The sequence below is a fragment of the Antechinus flavipes genome, chromosome X, assembly GCF_016432865.1.
Source record: "Antechinus flavipes isolate AdamAnt ecotype Samford, QLD, Australia chromosome X, AdamAnt_v2, whole genome shotgun sequence".
In the NCBI taxonomy this organism is placed as follows: domain Eukaryota; kingdom Metazoa; phylum Chordata; class Mammalia; order Dasyuromorphia; family Dasyuridae; genus Antechinus; species Antechinus flavipes.
This window is the reverse complement of record NC_067404.1, coordinates 11,181,089-11,197,009: the sequence shown is the minus strand read 5'-3', so window position 1 is coordinate 11,197,009 and position 15,921 is coordinate 11,181,089. Positions and strand designations below refer to the sequence as shown.

General features: G+C 48.7%; 1 protein-coding gene across 1 annotated transcript in view; it reads right to left on the bottom strand.

Annotated features, from left to right (window-relative positions):
- Positions 1 to 2,832: 2,832 nt before the first annotated feature.
- Positions 2,833 to 15,921, bottom strand: part of LOC127543051 (vascular endothelial growth factor receptor kdr-like) — a 194,835-nt gene continuing 181,746 nt past the window's right edge. The window contains exons 29-30 of the mRNA XM_051969017.1: positions 14,158 to 14,243; positions 2,833 to 7,638 (exon numbers count right to left, since the gene is read on the bottom strand). Coding sequence (XP_051824977.1) covers positions 7,425 to 7,638; positions 14,158 to 14,243 — 300 coding nt within the window. The 3' untranslated portion in view covers positions 2,833 to 7,424. The remainder of the gene's footprint in view (positions 7,639 to 14,157; positions 14,244 to 15,921) is intronic.

Sequence of the window (15,921 nt, the reverse complement as noted above, 5' to 3'; positions counted from 1 at the left end):
AGGGCATCTCCAGATATGGCTTTCCTTAATGCTTCACGTTGGCTGGATACTCCCTTCTATCCTTTCTGGACAAAGCTAAATCCTACCTCTGTCCTTTCTGGCCACCTTTTTACTTTGCCCAAGCCAGGTCTCACCTTAGTGACTAGGAGGCGATCCAGAGGATCTTCTCTGCTCTTGGGTAACCAAGCCCCATGGGACCTGTGAATCTGGCCTCTTCTCACTTGAGCCTGGATCTGAGCCCGGTGACCATCGCTGCTTCCCCTCACCCAACTCCTTTCACATCCAAGGTAACTTCATAAGAAGGTGCTCTAGTCTCAGGGCCTCTGTTCTGATGGGACCCCTGTCTGTTTTGAGAACCACAGCCTGGAAAGGTCACTAGTACCCAGCCAGTACCTGCTTTTAGGCATGTGTCTTTCCCTGCCTCTTAGGTTCTTAAGCCCCAGGAGAGAGTATCTGGAGCTGGCTCTAGATCTTTGAGTTCTGGCACGAGGTATCCCAGGGCCACATTAGCAGATCCATGGATAGCAAGCACATTAGTCTCTTCCTCATCCCCACCAGCTGAGTCATGGCAAAGCCTTTAGTCAATGTCTCTAGGCCAGAGCTGTGCTTGGTACAACACTTTGCTCCCCTGGCAGATAAGGGACCTTCAGGGCTGATCATCTTCCCCTCCATAACTATCTCCTCCCCTACAGCCCACAGAGCCTCCTGAGTGAGATATCCAAATCTCCTTCTGAATGCAAATAAAAAGATGGAAAAGCCAATCTTCCTCCAGCCTAAAGTCTTTTCTGGACTGACCCCAAAGATGAAAACTTTTATTAAGCTTTTCAAGAAACCATCATCCACAAAAATCCTTCCTCTTCTTGCCTTTCAGCCTAACCCCTTTCTTTTAGGAAAGTGTATGAGGAGGGTAAGCTAAAATAAGCACTTGCTTCCCAGGGTTGTTGGGAGGCTCAAATGAATAAATAGAAAATTGGAAGGTACTTGGCACAATGCAGGAATTTAATAAATGTTTGTTCCTTCTCTCCCTAAGGCCCCAGAAAATGGATTAAAGATGGTAACAGGCCTTAGAGAACTATCCCAGGACTCATTCAAAGCATTGTTCTCCCCCTGGTTCTGAAAATGTATTCAAGAGCTTTCTAAAAGAAGGAGGAATGGAGGAGTCTCAATCTCCTGTCTTCTATTTCTTAGCTTTGTGGCTCCAGACAAGTCTCTTGCAACCTCTGGGCTATATGGAAGCTGAGAGGCTAGATGAGACGGTGGCCCAGTGGGTGCCTCTCAGCTCTTAAATTTATGCTCATGTATTTGGTCCCATATCATATTTAGTCAATCTTGCTTTTTTTTTTTTTGCTGATGAGTAGCAAGGAGGAGCCGAGTTTGGCCACTAGTGGGAATGGACCAATAGCGACTCTATTACCTTATATTATTCCCAACCCCCTACTTACTATTTCTGGGATCTTGGATATATCACTTATATCCTTGGGCTTCAGTTTCCTCTTCTGTCAAATGAGGGGGTTGACTTAGATGGTGTTTTATACCCCTACTATGAGTGGTCTTGGCAAATCCCTTCTCTTTCCCAAGCTTCAGTTTCCTTCTCGGTAATAACATTTCTATAGTATTTTAAAGTTTGGAAATCACTTTACATATAGTAATTATCTCATTTAATTCTCTCTACAGACTAACCCTAACCCTAACCCGACTCTAAATTCGCGACTGTTATTAACCTTATTTGCCAGGATGAGAAAGATGACCTGCCTGGGGTCACCCTGGTAGTGTCTGAGGCTGGATTTGAACTCAATCCCTTTTCAGTTCTGACCCAGAGATCTCCTAGAGCTTCCTTCCTACTCTGAAGTCCCATGATTACATAAACATATTACCCTTAGCTATCGAGTTCATTCTTCTGCCATAATGCAGTTGCAAGGTCCATTTTTTTCAAACTGCCGGTGTTGGGAATTGCTCCCATTTTGGTCTCACAAAATTCGTCTAGATGGTGGCTTCTTAAACTTTTTCCACTCACGACCCCTTTTTGTCTGAGAAATTTTTACACGATCCCAGGTGTACAGGTATAGAAAGTCGGTGTGCAAATCAAACGTTTATTGACAATAAATCCTAGTTTAGTTTTGTGATCTCCACATTCAGCTATGAAACTCCTTATGGGGTCGTGACTCAGTTAAAGAAGCTGGGGTCTAGATGTTCCTTTCATGTAACCTTGAACACTTGCTGGAACCCGCGGCCATGTTCAATCCTCTAGCTGCTTTCAGTGGGAAGGCTGGGGTGAGGGGGACAGAAATACTAGATTTGAAATGTGGGACCAGGGTCTGCCTACTCATTCTCCCACTAACTTTAGGGGTGACCCGGCCTTTTATTTTTCTTGTCAAGTTGGAAAGGAAGTAGATCTTTTCCAAGGTTCCTTCCTGTTCTCCTGCTCAGTTTCCAACATCTCTTTTGGCTTGGCATTCTGTGCTCCATATTTAACCCCCAGTCCAAGTCCATCTCTCCCTAGATTTGCCGTGTTCTCATATTCTTGGACCATTTCGGTCAGTGGGACTCTCACGCCCCAACGGGAGTCGTACAAAGTTAGAGAAGGCCCCCAAATGTTGAGAGGGGCTGTTCGTGTCCGACCTGTGGCAGAAGCATTCCGAGCGCATATTGGTCTGATCGGCCACAGTTGGACACACTATATCCTGACTCTAAGGTAATGACATCATTTTGATGCTCTTTGAGAACAAAGGACAGTAACCATGCCCCATGAGGCAGTGGGTGGAAATGTAGATGTCTTAGTAGCTTTCCTTCTGGCAGCCTCGGAACAGAAGCTCACAATAATTAGAACCCATGGAAGCATAAATAGAAAAGCTTTTATTTGGTTAGTAGGATACAGTGTCATTTACACTACATGGCTCAGAGGAAATGGGCTGGGGATTTTCTTCAGCGCACGTGTTCTTTAGGCAGCTTAGAGGAAGGCAGGTTTCAGGGAGATTTGTGGCCTCCAGGGTGGTAGTGGGAGAGGGGAAGGGGGAAGGGAAGACGGGTTTCTTTTAGCCCAAGTCAGGGGACTCTCAAGCAGGTCAGACTGGAGCCGACACTCAGCCTCAGGCTGAGTTAGGGAGCACCCGGTGGTCTCTGAGTGCTGGAGAATGGGCTTTGGGATGGTGGCGGTATCCCTTGGGTCAAGATGGGTGGAGAGGGCATTAGGTGAGGCACCTTCTTTCCCCGAGCCCTGGATTATCTGGACTCCCCCACCCATGGTGCCCCTCCCTTCTCCCCCCGCCCCCCCAACACAGCTGAGAGCTCTCTGGTATCTCTTGCAGCGAGCTTTGGAATGTCAAGGCAGGGGTTAAAAGGCGAACAGTGTAACAAAAGGATCCCTAACCCCCTTGCAGTTGTCCCTCTCCTGAAGCTGACCCCCTGAAGTCATGGGGAAGTGAAACCAGGCCTGGATTTCAAGCTAAAGAATTTGGGTTCAAATTCCAGCTCAATTCCTTATTAGCTTTGGGACTTGAAGCCAGGGAGCGACTTTCCCTTTTTGGGTCCCTTCCTTCCTCTGGAAACGTGGGCTTTTTAAAGGTCTCTTGAAAGCCTTTGATCTTTTGAACTAAAGTGCTCCCCCAGCCAAAGTTTACACGTCAGTGTCCTGGTGGGGGGGAGGTGCTATTAGTGAGGCTTTTTCCCTGGGACTCTGGGAGTGGAGAGCCACCAGCAGGGTAGGGTTGTTCCAGAAAATGATGGGCTACTTGCCTGGGGCTGGGGGGAGGGGAGAGAAGAAACCGGACTAACGTTAGTTTGAATGTGTAATGTTTGATTGGATTGAGGGGTGAAGGAGCAGGGGGAGGGGGCTCGGGCATTTCAGACTGAAGGAGGTGGCGGGGCCATCCACCCACTGGGACTTTGGGAGAGATCCCTGGGGCCTCCCCCAAGTGGCCGGTGGGAGACGGGCAGTGAGCTCGGGCTGGTTCAAAAGGCAGAGCCCTTCCAAGTGTTGGGAATGGGCTGCCAGGCTACCAAGGGAGAAGATCAGAGGCAAGGAAGGGGAGAAGTGAGGACTCCCCACCCCTTGACTTGTCTGGGGAGCTCAGGCTGTGGGATGGGGGACAGAATCCATTGAGTTTATCTTGATCTATTAGGCGGCCCGGTCCCTGGTGCCAACTGCTTTAAGCACGGTGCTGGAGGGGGGGGGCGTTTGTGGAGCTGGAAAGAGCAAGGGGGGTACTGGCCGGCCAGCCAAAGCAGACCTTCTGCAAACACCAGCCTCCATAGAGGCAGCTCTCAACGGAGGAGGGAGGTCATGGATCTGGTTCCCCGAGAAACCACCATCTATCGTCCAACCTCACACCCAGGGTGGGGCAGCCGGGCGCCGGCCAAGCCGATTTGAAACAACTGCGGCCCGGGTCTCCTGCTAAGTCTGAGATCCTGCCGCACTTGGGACCTGCTGTGTCTTGTCTTTCCACCCAATCGGCTATGAAAAGAGGCCTAGGTTACCAGCTGCTTCCCCTAGAATCAGACAGGAATCGCCGAGAAACCTATTTGTTGCTGTCTCTCCCATCCTTCCTCCTTCCCTCTTTTTTGCTCTTCTCCCACGGGCATCAGTCGCAGCCCAAGGCCACTGTCCCCTTCTGCCTCTCCTCCACCTTGGTTCCCCCAAGCAAAGAGCCGTGAATTACTGCTCAAAGATCCCTTCAAGCATCGGCGAGCCCAGCTTTGAAGGGGAAACCAAGGGACTTGGCTGGCACTTCCAGCTCCTATCTAAGGGCAGTATCACATGGGTGCATATAGCTATATGGGATCTTACATTCAACTATATACATTGTTGAAAGGCTAGAGTAATCACTTAAATTAAAGACAAACAGAAATATATTAGTATAATAGAAGCTTCAACCTAGTGCTCCTGGGGAAGGAAATGTCTGAGTGGACAGACACAGCAGAACCTTGGGAAGAAGGGTTAGACACCGGCTTAAATATTTGTGAAGAGGAGGGCCGAGCTAGGGGTAGGAGGAGCAAGCACTGTAGGGAGAGAGGTCCTCTGGGGCCAGAGATGGAGGTGGGGATGGGGTGGATCCCGGGCAAAGGGATGAAGGGGGGGGAGAGGGGCAGCCTACACCTTGGGGCCAAGCCAGCCGTTAGGATGATAGATGACTCGGCTCACAGTTGTGGCCGCATCATAAACCAGTAAGGGGCCCTAGATGTGGTGGGGTGAACTTCAGGGTGAAGGCTTGAGACACTTTGTTCCATAGTTTTTCAGAGCTGTTTCCCTCCTCCCCGAGTTGTGTTACAGAAGGAGGCCTCTGGGGGTTTTGTGAGCTTTGGACTTTTTGGCCAACGTGGGGCTGCAGTTCCTGGCCGGGGGGTTGGATGTTTTTCGAGTTCTTTAGTCCCCCTCTGACTCCGGAATGGGAGCTTCATCCTCTCCAGGAGAGGGCACACAGGAAGTCTACCTTTAACGGCATTCTGCGTTCCTGAAGGAAACTGACTCTCTTAAGGACCCAGTTCCAAGCAAGGCGGCCACAACAGAGTGGATCCTTTTTTGCTTTTAACACTGCTTATTTGTCTTCCTGTGTCTTTCAAGCTAATCCTGAGAGATACATGGATTTTGAAGATCCTAGGCTCCCTGTTTCCATGATGGGGCTGTCCAATAATAATTGTTCTTGGCCCTTGAATATCATGATGGGGGTGAGGGGTCGGGGAGGGGGACTGTTTTCAACAGGAGAAAATGGAAGCATGGGAAACATGATTGGGCAGAAGTAGACAGAGTACTGGTTATAGCCAGCAGGGATGGGAAGAAGGACCAATTTCTGTCTGGCTCATGATACTTCCCAAGGGTGGCTTGGTCTACTCCTCCCGTGTGGTCTTTGGTTATTTGGTCTCTAAAATGAGCTCATCTCATTCACAATACGATTACTGCCCAAGGGAAAGAGAGATGAATCGAGGTATGATTGTTGGGTCACGGTGAGATGCTGGGAGATAGGGGACTAGAAATGCTAGACGGGCAGTTCCCTGGTCCTCCCGTGTCCTGCTGCTCTTGGTCCTTTGGAAGGTCAGTCTTATGATGAATGGAAGAGACATTACTGTCAACTATCGGTCAAGCAATAAAACTTCCAGTTTTCATTTTCCAAGATGGTGGGGGTTCCAGTGGGGCTAGAGCTACTCTTTGCTTCTTCAGTTCACCTATGTGGAAGCATGGAGTTTTCTAGAGCTTTCTCTCCCTTTGCCCTTCACCACCACCCCTCAAGCCCTGGATCTGCAGTTGCTAAACCTGCTTTCGAATTCTGCTTCTGTGATTTACCAGCTGGGTGACTTACTTAAGGTGAATGAATCTGTCCGCCTCTTTTTTCTCACGGGCAGGACGGGCTTAGAATAGAATTGGCAATAAATCTAATCATTCAACCAGCAGAACCAGGCAAGGTTCTGGGCTCAGTAGATGTTTGTCGAACCCAGTGGGCTTGGCGGACTTGGCTGGTAAGCTCACGGTCACCTCCGGCCTCACTGTTGCCCCATACTGTCACATTATGTGTCGAGAGCGATCGACTCTCAGGGAGAAATTTCCAGAAATCTCAGGCTGCTTGGGATCCTCTCCTAAAAGGGTCTGGCCAATATCACCGGGTGGAAACTGAAGGATGGGCTTACCGATGACCCTTTTCTTGGCAGGGGCTTGAGTGTGCCCGGCGTACGTGGGCACGTGTTTACACAAATTTGCCGGGTGCCGTTACAAAGATAGGTAATTAGGAACACCCGGAGCACCCAAAGGGAATCATGGGAGCAAGGTGCCCAGACGGCCGTGGAACAGCACGGGGGTCATCCTTGTCTGGTAGGGCCTATGGAGTGGATGCCGGCTGGGAAGGCAGAAACAGGGTCCCTCGAGTCAGTGGAAGATCACCGGTGGCATGAGATAGCCAGGGAAGTAGAGAGGATGGAGCACTGAGGGGAAACATTGACCACATGCTGCTCTGACCCTCTCTGTTCAAGCATCTACCACTGAATTCTACCGGGTTCTTGGATGGCATCGGGGACTAAGAAAGACCTTTTAAGGTCTTCGGTATTTTGACTGGGCTGGGGCTGGAGCTCTGATGGCTTGGCCTTCCATTAGGGAGGTCTCACGGCGTGGCCTGGGTGTGGCTGTGTAACGGTTGCAGGGGTGTATAATGGATGGGGTGGGGGAAGCGGGAGTCAGAAGCTGGAAAAGGTGCAGACTCCCTCGGTGGAGTCTGCTTTGCTGTGTGGTCTGGGAAGCGAGGTCCCCGAAGAAAGAGCAGAGACTTTCCTATAAAGATTGCCCCCTCCCTATGCCTTTGCTGTCCCTGTGACAGGACAGCTGTGAGAGGCACTTATGGATTGATTCTTTTGGAGGTGGGGTAAGAGGAGGGCACTAGGGGAGATGGCAGATGCTGTGACTGAGGTGGGGAGGGGCTAGATGGAGGAAGAAAGCTGGCCACAAGTTACACTAGGGAGTCAGAGTAGTGGACTACAGAGTTGTAGTCCGGGGGTGGGCTGTGGCACTCGAGGGCTGGATCCAAAGGGAGGAGAATGGACTCCTCCAGGGCATAGGCCAGAGGGTCATCCTCATGCAGCTGGGCCGGGGCCTGGGGCTTCAGAGCCTCCTTCTCCTCAGACAGCAGCACAGATTCGTTGCTTCTGCTGGTGGCTCTCAGGCTGTGAAAGAAGAGCAGAAGGGGATTGAGTACAGTGTGGGGGGTAGGGTCTTTCTTATCTTGGGCTGAGATGTGGAGATGAAGGGGCCTGGTCATGAACACTGAGGCCCCGCCCACACGAGGAGGCCCCACCCACACGAGGAGGCCTGGGAGGGCTAAGCCAAAGGCCAAATTTCTTCCTGACAGTGACAGGCTAGCTGCCCATACCTAGGATTGAGGCCAGCTGTCAATTCCTGGGAGTAACTGACAAGGGGACCCCAGCCCAGGACCATTGCTCCTCCTCGCTTGTGTCCCGAGCAGACCCTAGAACTGCATCGGTTCCGTTTTTTCAGTCATATCTGACTCCATGACCTCATTTGGGATTTTCACGTAAAAGATATGGGAGGGTTTTGTCATTTTCTTCTCCAGCTCATTTGACAGGAGAGGCAAACGAGGTAAAGTGACTCGATCAGGGTGTCACAGCTGGGAAGCTAGTTCTTCCTGACTCCAGGCTGGGTGCTCTACCCACTGCAGCAAAACCTAGCTGACCTAGCTATTCTAGGTAAGAATTCCCCAGGCCTGAGAGGCAGGAGGGAATGCTAGACTGGAACTCTCAGAGCCAGAAGGCCTGGTCTGGAATTCAGCTCCTGCACCTTTCTAACTGGGCGTGAGCCTGGAATCCCTCATCGGGTCTGTCTGACCCTAATTCCTTCTCCTTAAAATGGGGTGGGTACCTGCACTCCCAACTTCCTGGGCTGTTATAAAGACAGTGCAACATCGAGCTAGCTTGATTGGTGCTTCCCGATGCCTGACAAAAGCTTATGGCATGAAGATAGGGGTTCCAGACTAGGGTGTGCTGGTAAATGTTTAACAACCAGCCCTCTGGGAGGAAAAAAAAAATGGACACACGACACTTTCAATATTGAGTCTAGACAATCAGTGAAACAAAGCCGCTGAACCCCGATCATGGTATTTGCTGATTTCTGAGATTGTATGAACTGGCCCCGGGACCTCTCTCGTCCTTTTCAAAAGGCTGCGATTCTGAAAGGCAGCAAAGCTTAAAGAGATGGGGGTCTGACGGTAGCATTTCAGGCATCTGCCAGCAGGTGGGGATTGAGTCCTTCCTCTTCTCATATCCACATAGCCAGGGGGAGATGAAAACATTTGAATTCATTGCCTCAGTTTCCTCCTGTATGAATTGCAGTAGTTGGACTCTATGGTCCCTAAAGGCCCTTCTCACCACAACATCCCCTAAAGTTGACTCGTAGTTGCTACGACCACCGGTCCGAGGTGCGGCGTCTTGCCGACGTGGTCCATTATTCTTAAGGTCATCCGTGGGACTCTGGGATGCCTCAGGTTTGCCCTATGTGGTTCCTGGCCGGGATGGAGGATAAAAGCGTTGTTCTCGGGATCGGAGTCTTCTCAGATAAGTGAGGGAGGTCTGGCTACTCTCCCAGCCCGCTCTGTGCCCCGGCTTGGCTACAGACCTACTGAGGTGTTCACTGGAAAGTGTACCTGCTGTTCCTCACTAAGTCGCCTTTGAAAGGATGACATTTTCTATCTGCTTTCGCCAAAGTTGGCATCACAGTCCCAGTCCCTTCCCCTTCCCCATCTACTGAGCATATTTAGAATCACAGAATCTCAAAGCTGATAGGAGCTTTTGAGATCGACCATCCAATCCTCTCTCCCCTACCTTCCCTTTTTTACAGAGAAATAAACTGAGGCTCAGAGTGGGGAAAAGAATTTATCCAAGGTCACACAGGTCTTTACTGAACAGTTGGGGTTTCTAGAATGACCACAGATGTCAACCTTGCAGCCTACCCAGTACAAACGGCACCGGGAAATGCTTAACCAAACAAATGACAATCCAACATGAAATTTTCTAAGTCAATCTGTGGCCTACGGGCCTGTTTATCCTTGAGTGTGACCCCATTCGTGTAGGCTGGCACGTCTCACGCCCAGCTCTTTGTGCCGTGACCTCAATATACAGAGGATGCAGCTTCAAATGATTTTATCCAAGAGCTCTTATCTGACCTAATTGGGGTCAGCTTTGGCCAAGGTCCCTCAAAAACCCCAGCCCCTAACTGTACAGACCGTCTCTCTCTCCCTCTGCCATCAGCTGGGATACCCTGAAATCAGATGACATGGAACACCGGATCCGTTGTCATGCAGATCCGAGTTCAGATTTGCTTGCAGATATTTACTACTAGCTGTGGTTAAGTCACTTCATTGCTGGCTGCCTCAGTTTCCCTATGTGTCAAATGGGGATCAGAACAGTACCTACCTCCTGGGATTGTCGCAAGGATCAAATGAAATGACAATCATTAATCCCTTTGCACAGAGCCTGGCACATAGTAGGTGCTTTCATCTACAAGGGCCCCATTTCAAATAAAGATTGAGTTGAGTGTTGACACCCCTTTGAAGTGGGTAAAGGAAATCAGGCAGCAAGGAATAGGTACCAAGGCCCAAGTCTCTATGGGTATTAGTGTCCAAGGATACTTAAACCTTCTGGAGAGGTCAGAGGTTTCAAGGTGGAAGTGTAGCCCCCTCATTATACAACAGAAACTGAGGCTTGGAAGGATTAAGTGACTTACCCCCCAGTCACACAGATACCAAGAGGCAGTGCCAAGATTTAGACCCGGGCCCCTAACACCAATTCAGGGCTAGACTCTAACCCTGGATGTGGAATACAGAAGGAGGGCCCGGGCAGAGCATTAGAAAAAAGGGTACAGTCAGAGTGACCAGTTTAGTGCCAGACAAAGGCAGCTGGCTTTGGGGTCGGGATTGCAGAAAGTTTAAATTTCATCTCTCCCGCTTATCATCTGTATGAGAACAGGCAACATGACTTCACCACTCAGTCTGTACCTCTGGGAAATAAGGAAGAAGGTTGGACCTGATGGCTTCTGGGAGCCTCTGATCTGAAAATGGGCCTGTCACACTGAACCTCGAAGACTCTCTAGGCAGAATCTAGAGATAGGACCGTGGGGACTGAATGTGGATGACAACATGGTCTTTTCACTTTTTGGTTATTGTTGCTTGCTTGCTTCTTATTTTGCTCTTATTTTTTCCCTTTTTGATAGGATTTTTCTCATTCAGCATGATAAATGTGGAACTATGTTTAGAAGAATTGCATGTGTTTAACCTAGACTGACTTACATTAAGGGGGAGGGAGAAAAATATGGAAGGCAAGCTTTTGCAAGGGTGAATGTTGAAAACTATCTTTACATGTATTTTGAAAAATAAAAATTTATCATAAAAAGAAAGAAAAGCAATTAGAAGAAAATAGATTCATTAAAAAAAGAGTATTTGGCCAGAAAGAGCTTGATCGGGACCCTGGTCATGTGACCTCACTGGAATGGGAGATAGAGGGGAGGAAGGCCTTTCTTGGGCCCACAGGTTCCACATTTCTGCCTGGTACTTCTCTATAATTCTTTATTCTCAGCTGGGTTCCTTATTGACCAGGTATAGTTGGGAAGTAACTAAAGCAGAGTAACTTCAACAAAGGCAGAGGGGATTAAATGGGAGAGAAGGGGCTTCCTCCTGTCTCGGTGTCCCCAGCTAGCTTTGGGAAAAGGGGATGCAGGCTGGGTTGGGGGAGGGCAATGACTGGGGCCCAGGGAGTCAGGGATAGCATGGGCCTGGAAGAGAGAGATCCTTCTGCTCCTCCCAGGGCCCTTTATCTCTGCCACAAGCCTTACTGTGGGAGGGGCATTCTCTCTGATGATGCTGGGACTACCTACCTCTTTTTATTTCAGATTCCAAATCGGGTATCTGGTGAGGGGCAAGGGGATGGGGAAGGGGGGAAGGACGGGCATATACACAGAGCCTAGCCTACTATAAAGCTAAGGCCCACATTTGCCAGGAGGCTCAGGGCTTTGGGTCCTCAGGATAGAGAGTTTGGCTCGTCAGCCTTTAATGAGTATTTCAGGAGCCTCTTTTGCAGAAAACATGGATTATGGTGTCTCTATTTTTATTCCACTCTCGGCTTGGAGAAACTACGTAGATTCTGTCTTTTTATTGGTTTTTTCCCTTCCTTCTCTTCCTGTTGTCTTAATTCAGTCATCACTCTAAGAAGCTCTAGCCAAGTAGAAACCCGATCCCCCTCGTGTTCTGATAAGAAGAACAGGGCAGGGACCCTGGAAGGGTCCAGCCTCAAAGTGTCAGAGATCAATACAATTAAGGAAACCAGGGGGCAGTTAGAAAACCCTGTTTTGTTTTTGCCAAGAGTTCTGGTCCAGATTCAGGAAAGGGGAGTTGGGGCCGGCCCAGAGGACAGCTTGACCTAGTTAGTGGTACTTGGCCTGAAAGTAGCCTGGCCTGAGCCCTGTGTGGGCTGGTAAATAAGCTGTAGGCTCTGGCAGAAGTCTGGTTTTTAAAAACTCCCGAGAGACTATTGTTACATGGAGAAGTAGCAAGACCAATCCCTGAGGCGGAAAGTTGGGAACATTTTTTGACAGCCAGTGTTTGATAAAGGCCTCATTTCTAAAATATATAGAGAACTGACTCAAATTTAGAAGAATCCACGCCATCCCTCAGTCGATAGATGGTCGAAAGCTATGAACAATTTTCAGATGAAGAAATGAAAGCTATTTCTGGTCATATAAAAATGCCCTAGATCACTATCGATTAGAGAAATGCAAACGACTACAACTCCGAGTACACCGGCTAAGATGATACGAAAAGACGATGACACTAATGGGACACTAATGCATTGTTAGTGGAGCTGTGAAATGAATGATCCAACCATTCTGCGGAGCAATTTGGAACGATGCCCAAAGGGCCATCAAATATGCCTATCCTTTGATGGGGCAGTATCGCCACGGGGTCTGTTTCTTAAAGATAATATAAAAGGTAAAAGAACCATATGTGCCAAAAATGTTTGTAGCAGCTCTTTTTGGAAGGATAAGGAACTGGAAATTAAGTGGATGCTCATCATTGGAGAATGGCTAAGTTATGGTATATGAATGGGATGGAATATTATATTGTTCTGTAAGAAACGACGAGCAGGCCGATTTCAGAAAAACCTGGAAAGACGTACACGAACTGACGCTGAGTGAAATGAGTAGAACCAAGAGAACGTTGTACACGGCAACAAGATATACGATGATCAACTGTGATGGACTTGGCGCTTTTCAGCAATGCGATGATTCAAGAAAACGCCGTCCACATCCAGAGAAAGAACCGCAGAAGCTTTTTCACTTTTTTGTTTGTTTTCTCATGGTTTTTTCCCCTTTGGTCTGGTTTTTCTTGCAGAGGGGGTAGCCTGGCCTGAACTCCCGCATAGGCTAGTGATAGATTTGACTTCAGAGGCAGGAGTAGCTGGCTTCAAATGCCGCTTCTGACACATATCGGGAATGTTCTTTGTGCCTCTCTAGTATTTAAATGACAGAGCAGGAGCATATCTGCCTTGGAAGGAGTTACCCCACTGGGAGATACCTATCCTGAGCAAGCCACAAGGCCGATTCAAAAAAGTGGCTAGTGTGGCGCTGGATGTCGGGGATATGCTGGCCCAGGCTCCAAACAAGAAGCACAAAGAGGAGGATGCTTCTAGGAGGCGGTAACTTGGACATCTAAGATGAGATGATCAATTTGAAGAGGAAAGGAGGCATTTAGACCTGAGGAGTGAGGGAATGCTTCCCAGAGGAGGTGACACTTGAATTGGGCCTCAAAGAAAGTCGAAAAGGTAGAGGTGAGGAGAGAGAGCATTCTGGGAAAGCTGGATCTCCTATGCAAAGAAATGGAGGTGGGAAATCGAATGCTAAGTTTGGGGGACAGTGAAAAGCTTGGTTCGGTTCAAGCGTAGAGTGTGGAAGGAATTAAATAACGTTAGAAGTGAACGTGAGAGGGGAAGAGCTTCCAACGGCAGAGGAAGTAGCTTAATCCAGAAGGGAAGGTCGGTTGTAGGCTTTGGAAAGATCATTCTGGCAGCTGAGTAGAGACAAGGATGGTCAGACGGGGAATAGGGAGATCAACTGGGGTGGGGGAGAGGGAATAGATAATTTGTTGAGGATTTAGAATGAGCCAAACTTGGCCACTAATTGGATTCTGGGAGTGAAATAGAGTAAAGAGCTGACAACTTGAGGCCCATAGGCCACTGAAAGGCTGCTGATGCCCTCCATGGAGATAGGAAAGCTAGCAGAAGGGGTGGGATCTGGGGGGAAAGCCGAGTTTGGTTTGGGACGTGTGGTGTTTTGAGATGCCTATGGGGACATTCAGATGGAGATGGCAGGTAGGCAGATGATGCTTGAGGAGAGGGATCAGGGCTGGATTGCTAGAGCTGGGAGTCATCTGAGTAGACACAATCATTGAGCCCATGGGACTCGATGAGGTCATCAAGTCAGAGAACATTAAGAAAAAAAAGAAAAAGGCCTCAGCCTTGGGGGACCTCTGGGCCTGAGGAGGGGGGCATCTGTGATAATCCTCAGTCCCTTGCTTCCCCAGTCTCCACTGCATCAGGCTGCCCGCCCCTTTCTGTGGCAATAGTAACAGGATGGGTAGGCCAAAGACACGTCTCTCCTCCAGCCGGACCCTTTGTACTCACGCAAATGCCATGAATCCATATGGCCAGGATCGCGTCTCCAGGCGCTTTATTGAAGGCAGCATCAGCTCTCTCTCCAACTTGTTTTCCTGGACAGAAGCAGGGAGAAGGCTCAATAATTTTAAATGTAACTCAACTCTAATGCCTAAGGCTCGAAGATTAGAAAGGCTATCCATTTTCGTCGGCTGCTTGCCAAGGCACCGTTGAGGCACGGAAATCAAATATAATTATTCCTATTTCTAAAGACAAGGAAACGGGCAGCCATGCGCCAGGTCCCCTTCACGTACAATGTTCTTTATACTATATCCCATCCCTCCTTTCTGAGGTCTTATTGGCCGGCAAATAGATCACGAGATCTGCTGCTGGGTGGTCTGGTATCCAGAAGAAGATCACAGCTAGCTGTGTGACCCTCGGTGAATTCCTCAACCTCTCGGAAGCCATTCCTTTCCTCGTTACAGGGATGAGGGAAGACTCGGAAGAAATGACTCAGTTCCATTCTGCTTCCTCTCACACATACGGGCACTGTATATATCACTACCCACCTGGAACGCCAGTCAGAGGGTAATGGATGAGCCAACTTAAGAGATGCTTAACCTGAGCCCTGGCTTAGATACTTGGAATCAGAAATCCTGGGTAGGAATCTCTGTCCATAGTAGAGCTTTGTGAGCCTCAGTTTTCTCATCTGTAAAATTGATCGGGGCTTTGCTTTGAGCTGGGCTTGAGGAGGTGGTAGCAGGTGGGGTTGGGGAACACTTCACAGAAGAGGAAGCCCCTGCAATGATTGACTTCAAAGGAGAGCCGAGAGCCCTTCAACTCGAAATCCATGAGATTGGGTCCAACCTCTTTCTATTAAAGCTAAGGAAAGTCAAGTCATTTGTCCAAGATCTCTCCATTCCCATATATCAGAGCTAAAACTGGCAGCCAAATCCTTGGATGGCAGAATCCATACCTCAGCTGGAGCTAGGTGATGGATGAGAGGAAGGGTTCTCTTCACTCCAGGCACGGAGTAGAAATGGACAGAGGTAGGAGAAGAAGGGATGAGATGGGGGAGGAATGGGCCCATAAGGAGTCCAGTCTGGAATTTTGTTTCTGACTCTCTCCAAACCAAATCCAATATCTTTATCTTCTCGTCCCCATCACTCATCATATTTAGTCTCATTGAATGGCTATAGAATGAACTCAGTGCAAAACCTAAATGTTTGTGGAGTTGAGGTCTACACACACACACACACACACACACACACACACACACACACGAAGTGGTGGTGAGGGCAGGTAGGTGGTATGGCAATGGATAGAGCATCAGGCCTAGAGTCAGGAGGGCTTATCCTGAGTAGAAATCTGGCCTTGGGAACTTCCTAACTAGTGATCCTGGGCAAGTCACTTCACCCTGTTTGCCTCATTTTCCTCATCTATAAATTGAACTGGAGAAGGAAATGGCAAACCCCTCCAGTATCTTTTCCAAGAAAACCCCAAATAGGACATGATTGAAACAAAACAAAAATGGAAGCAGGTGGAATACAGGGCCTACAGCTTAGAACATGAAAGGGTGCTTCTGTTTGCCTCAGTTATTTCATCTGTAAAATAACATAATATACCTGCTTCCCAAAAGTGACTACAAGGAATCAAATTAGATCATATTTATAAAGAGCCTGGCAAACTGTAAAGTCCGCTAGAAATGTGTGCTTTTTTAATTATGATTAACTCCCTGTTTACACCCCTGACTCCCAACTCTCCCCTATTCCTGTTCTCTCTCTTCCCTTTGTC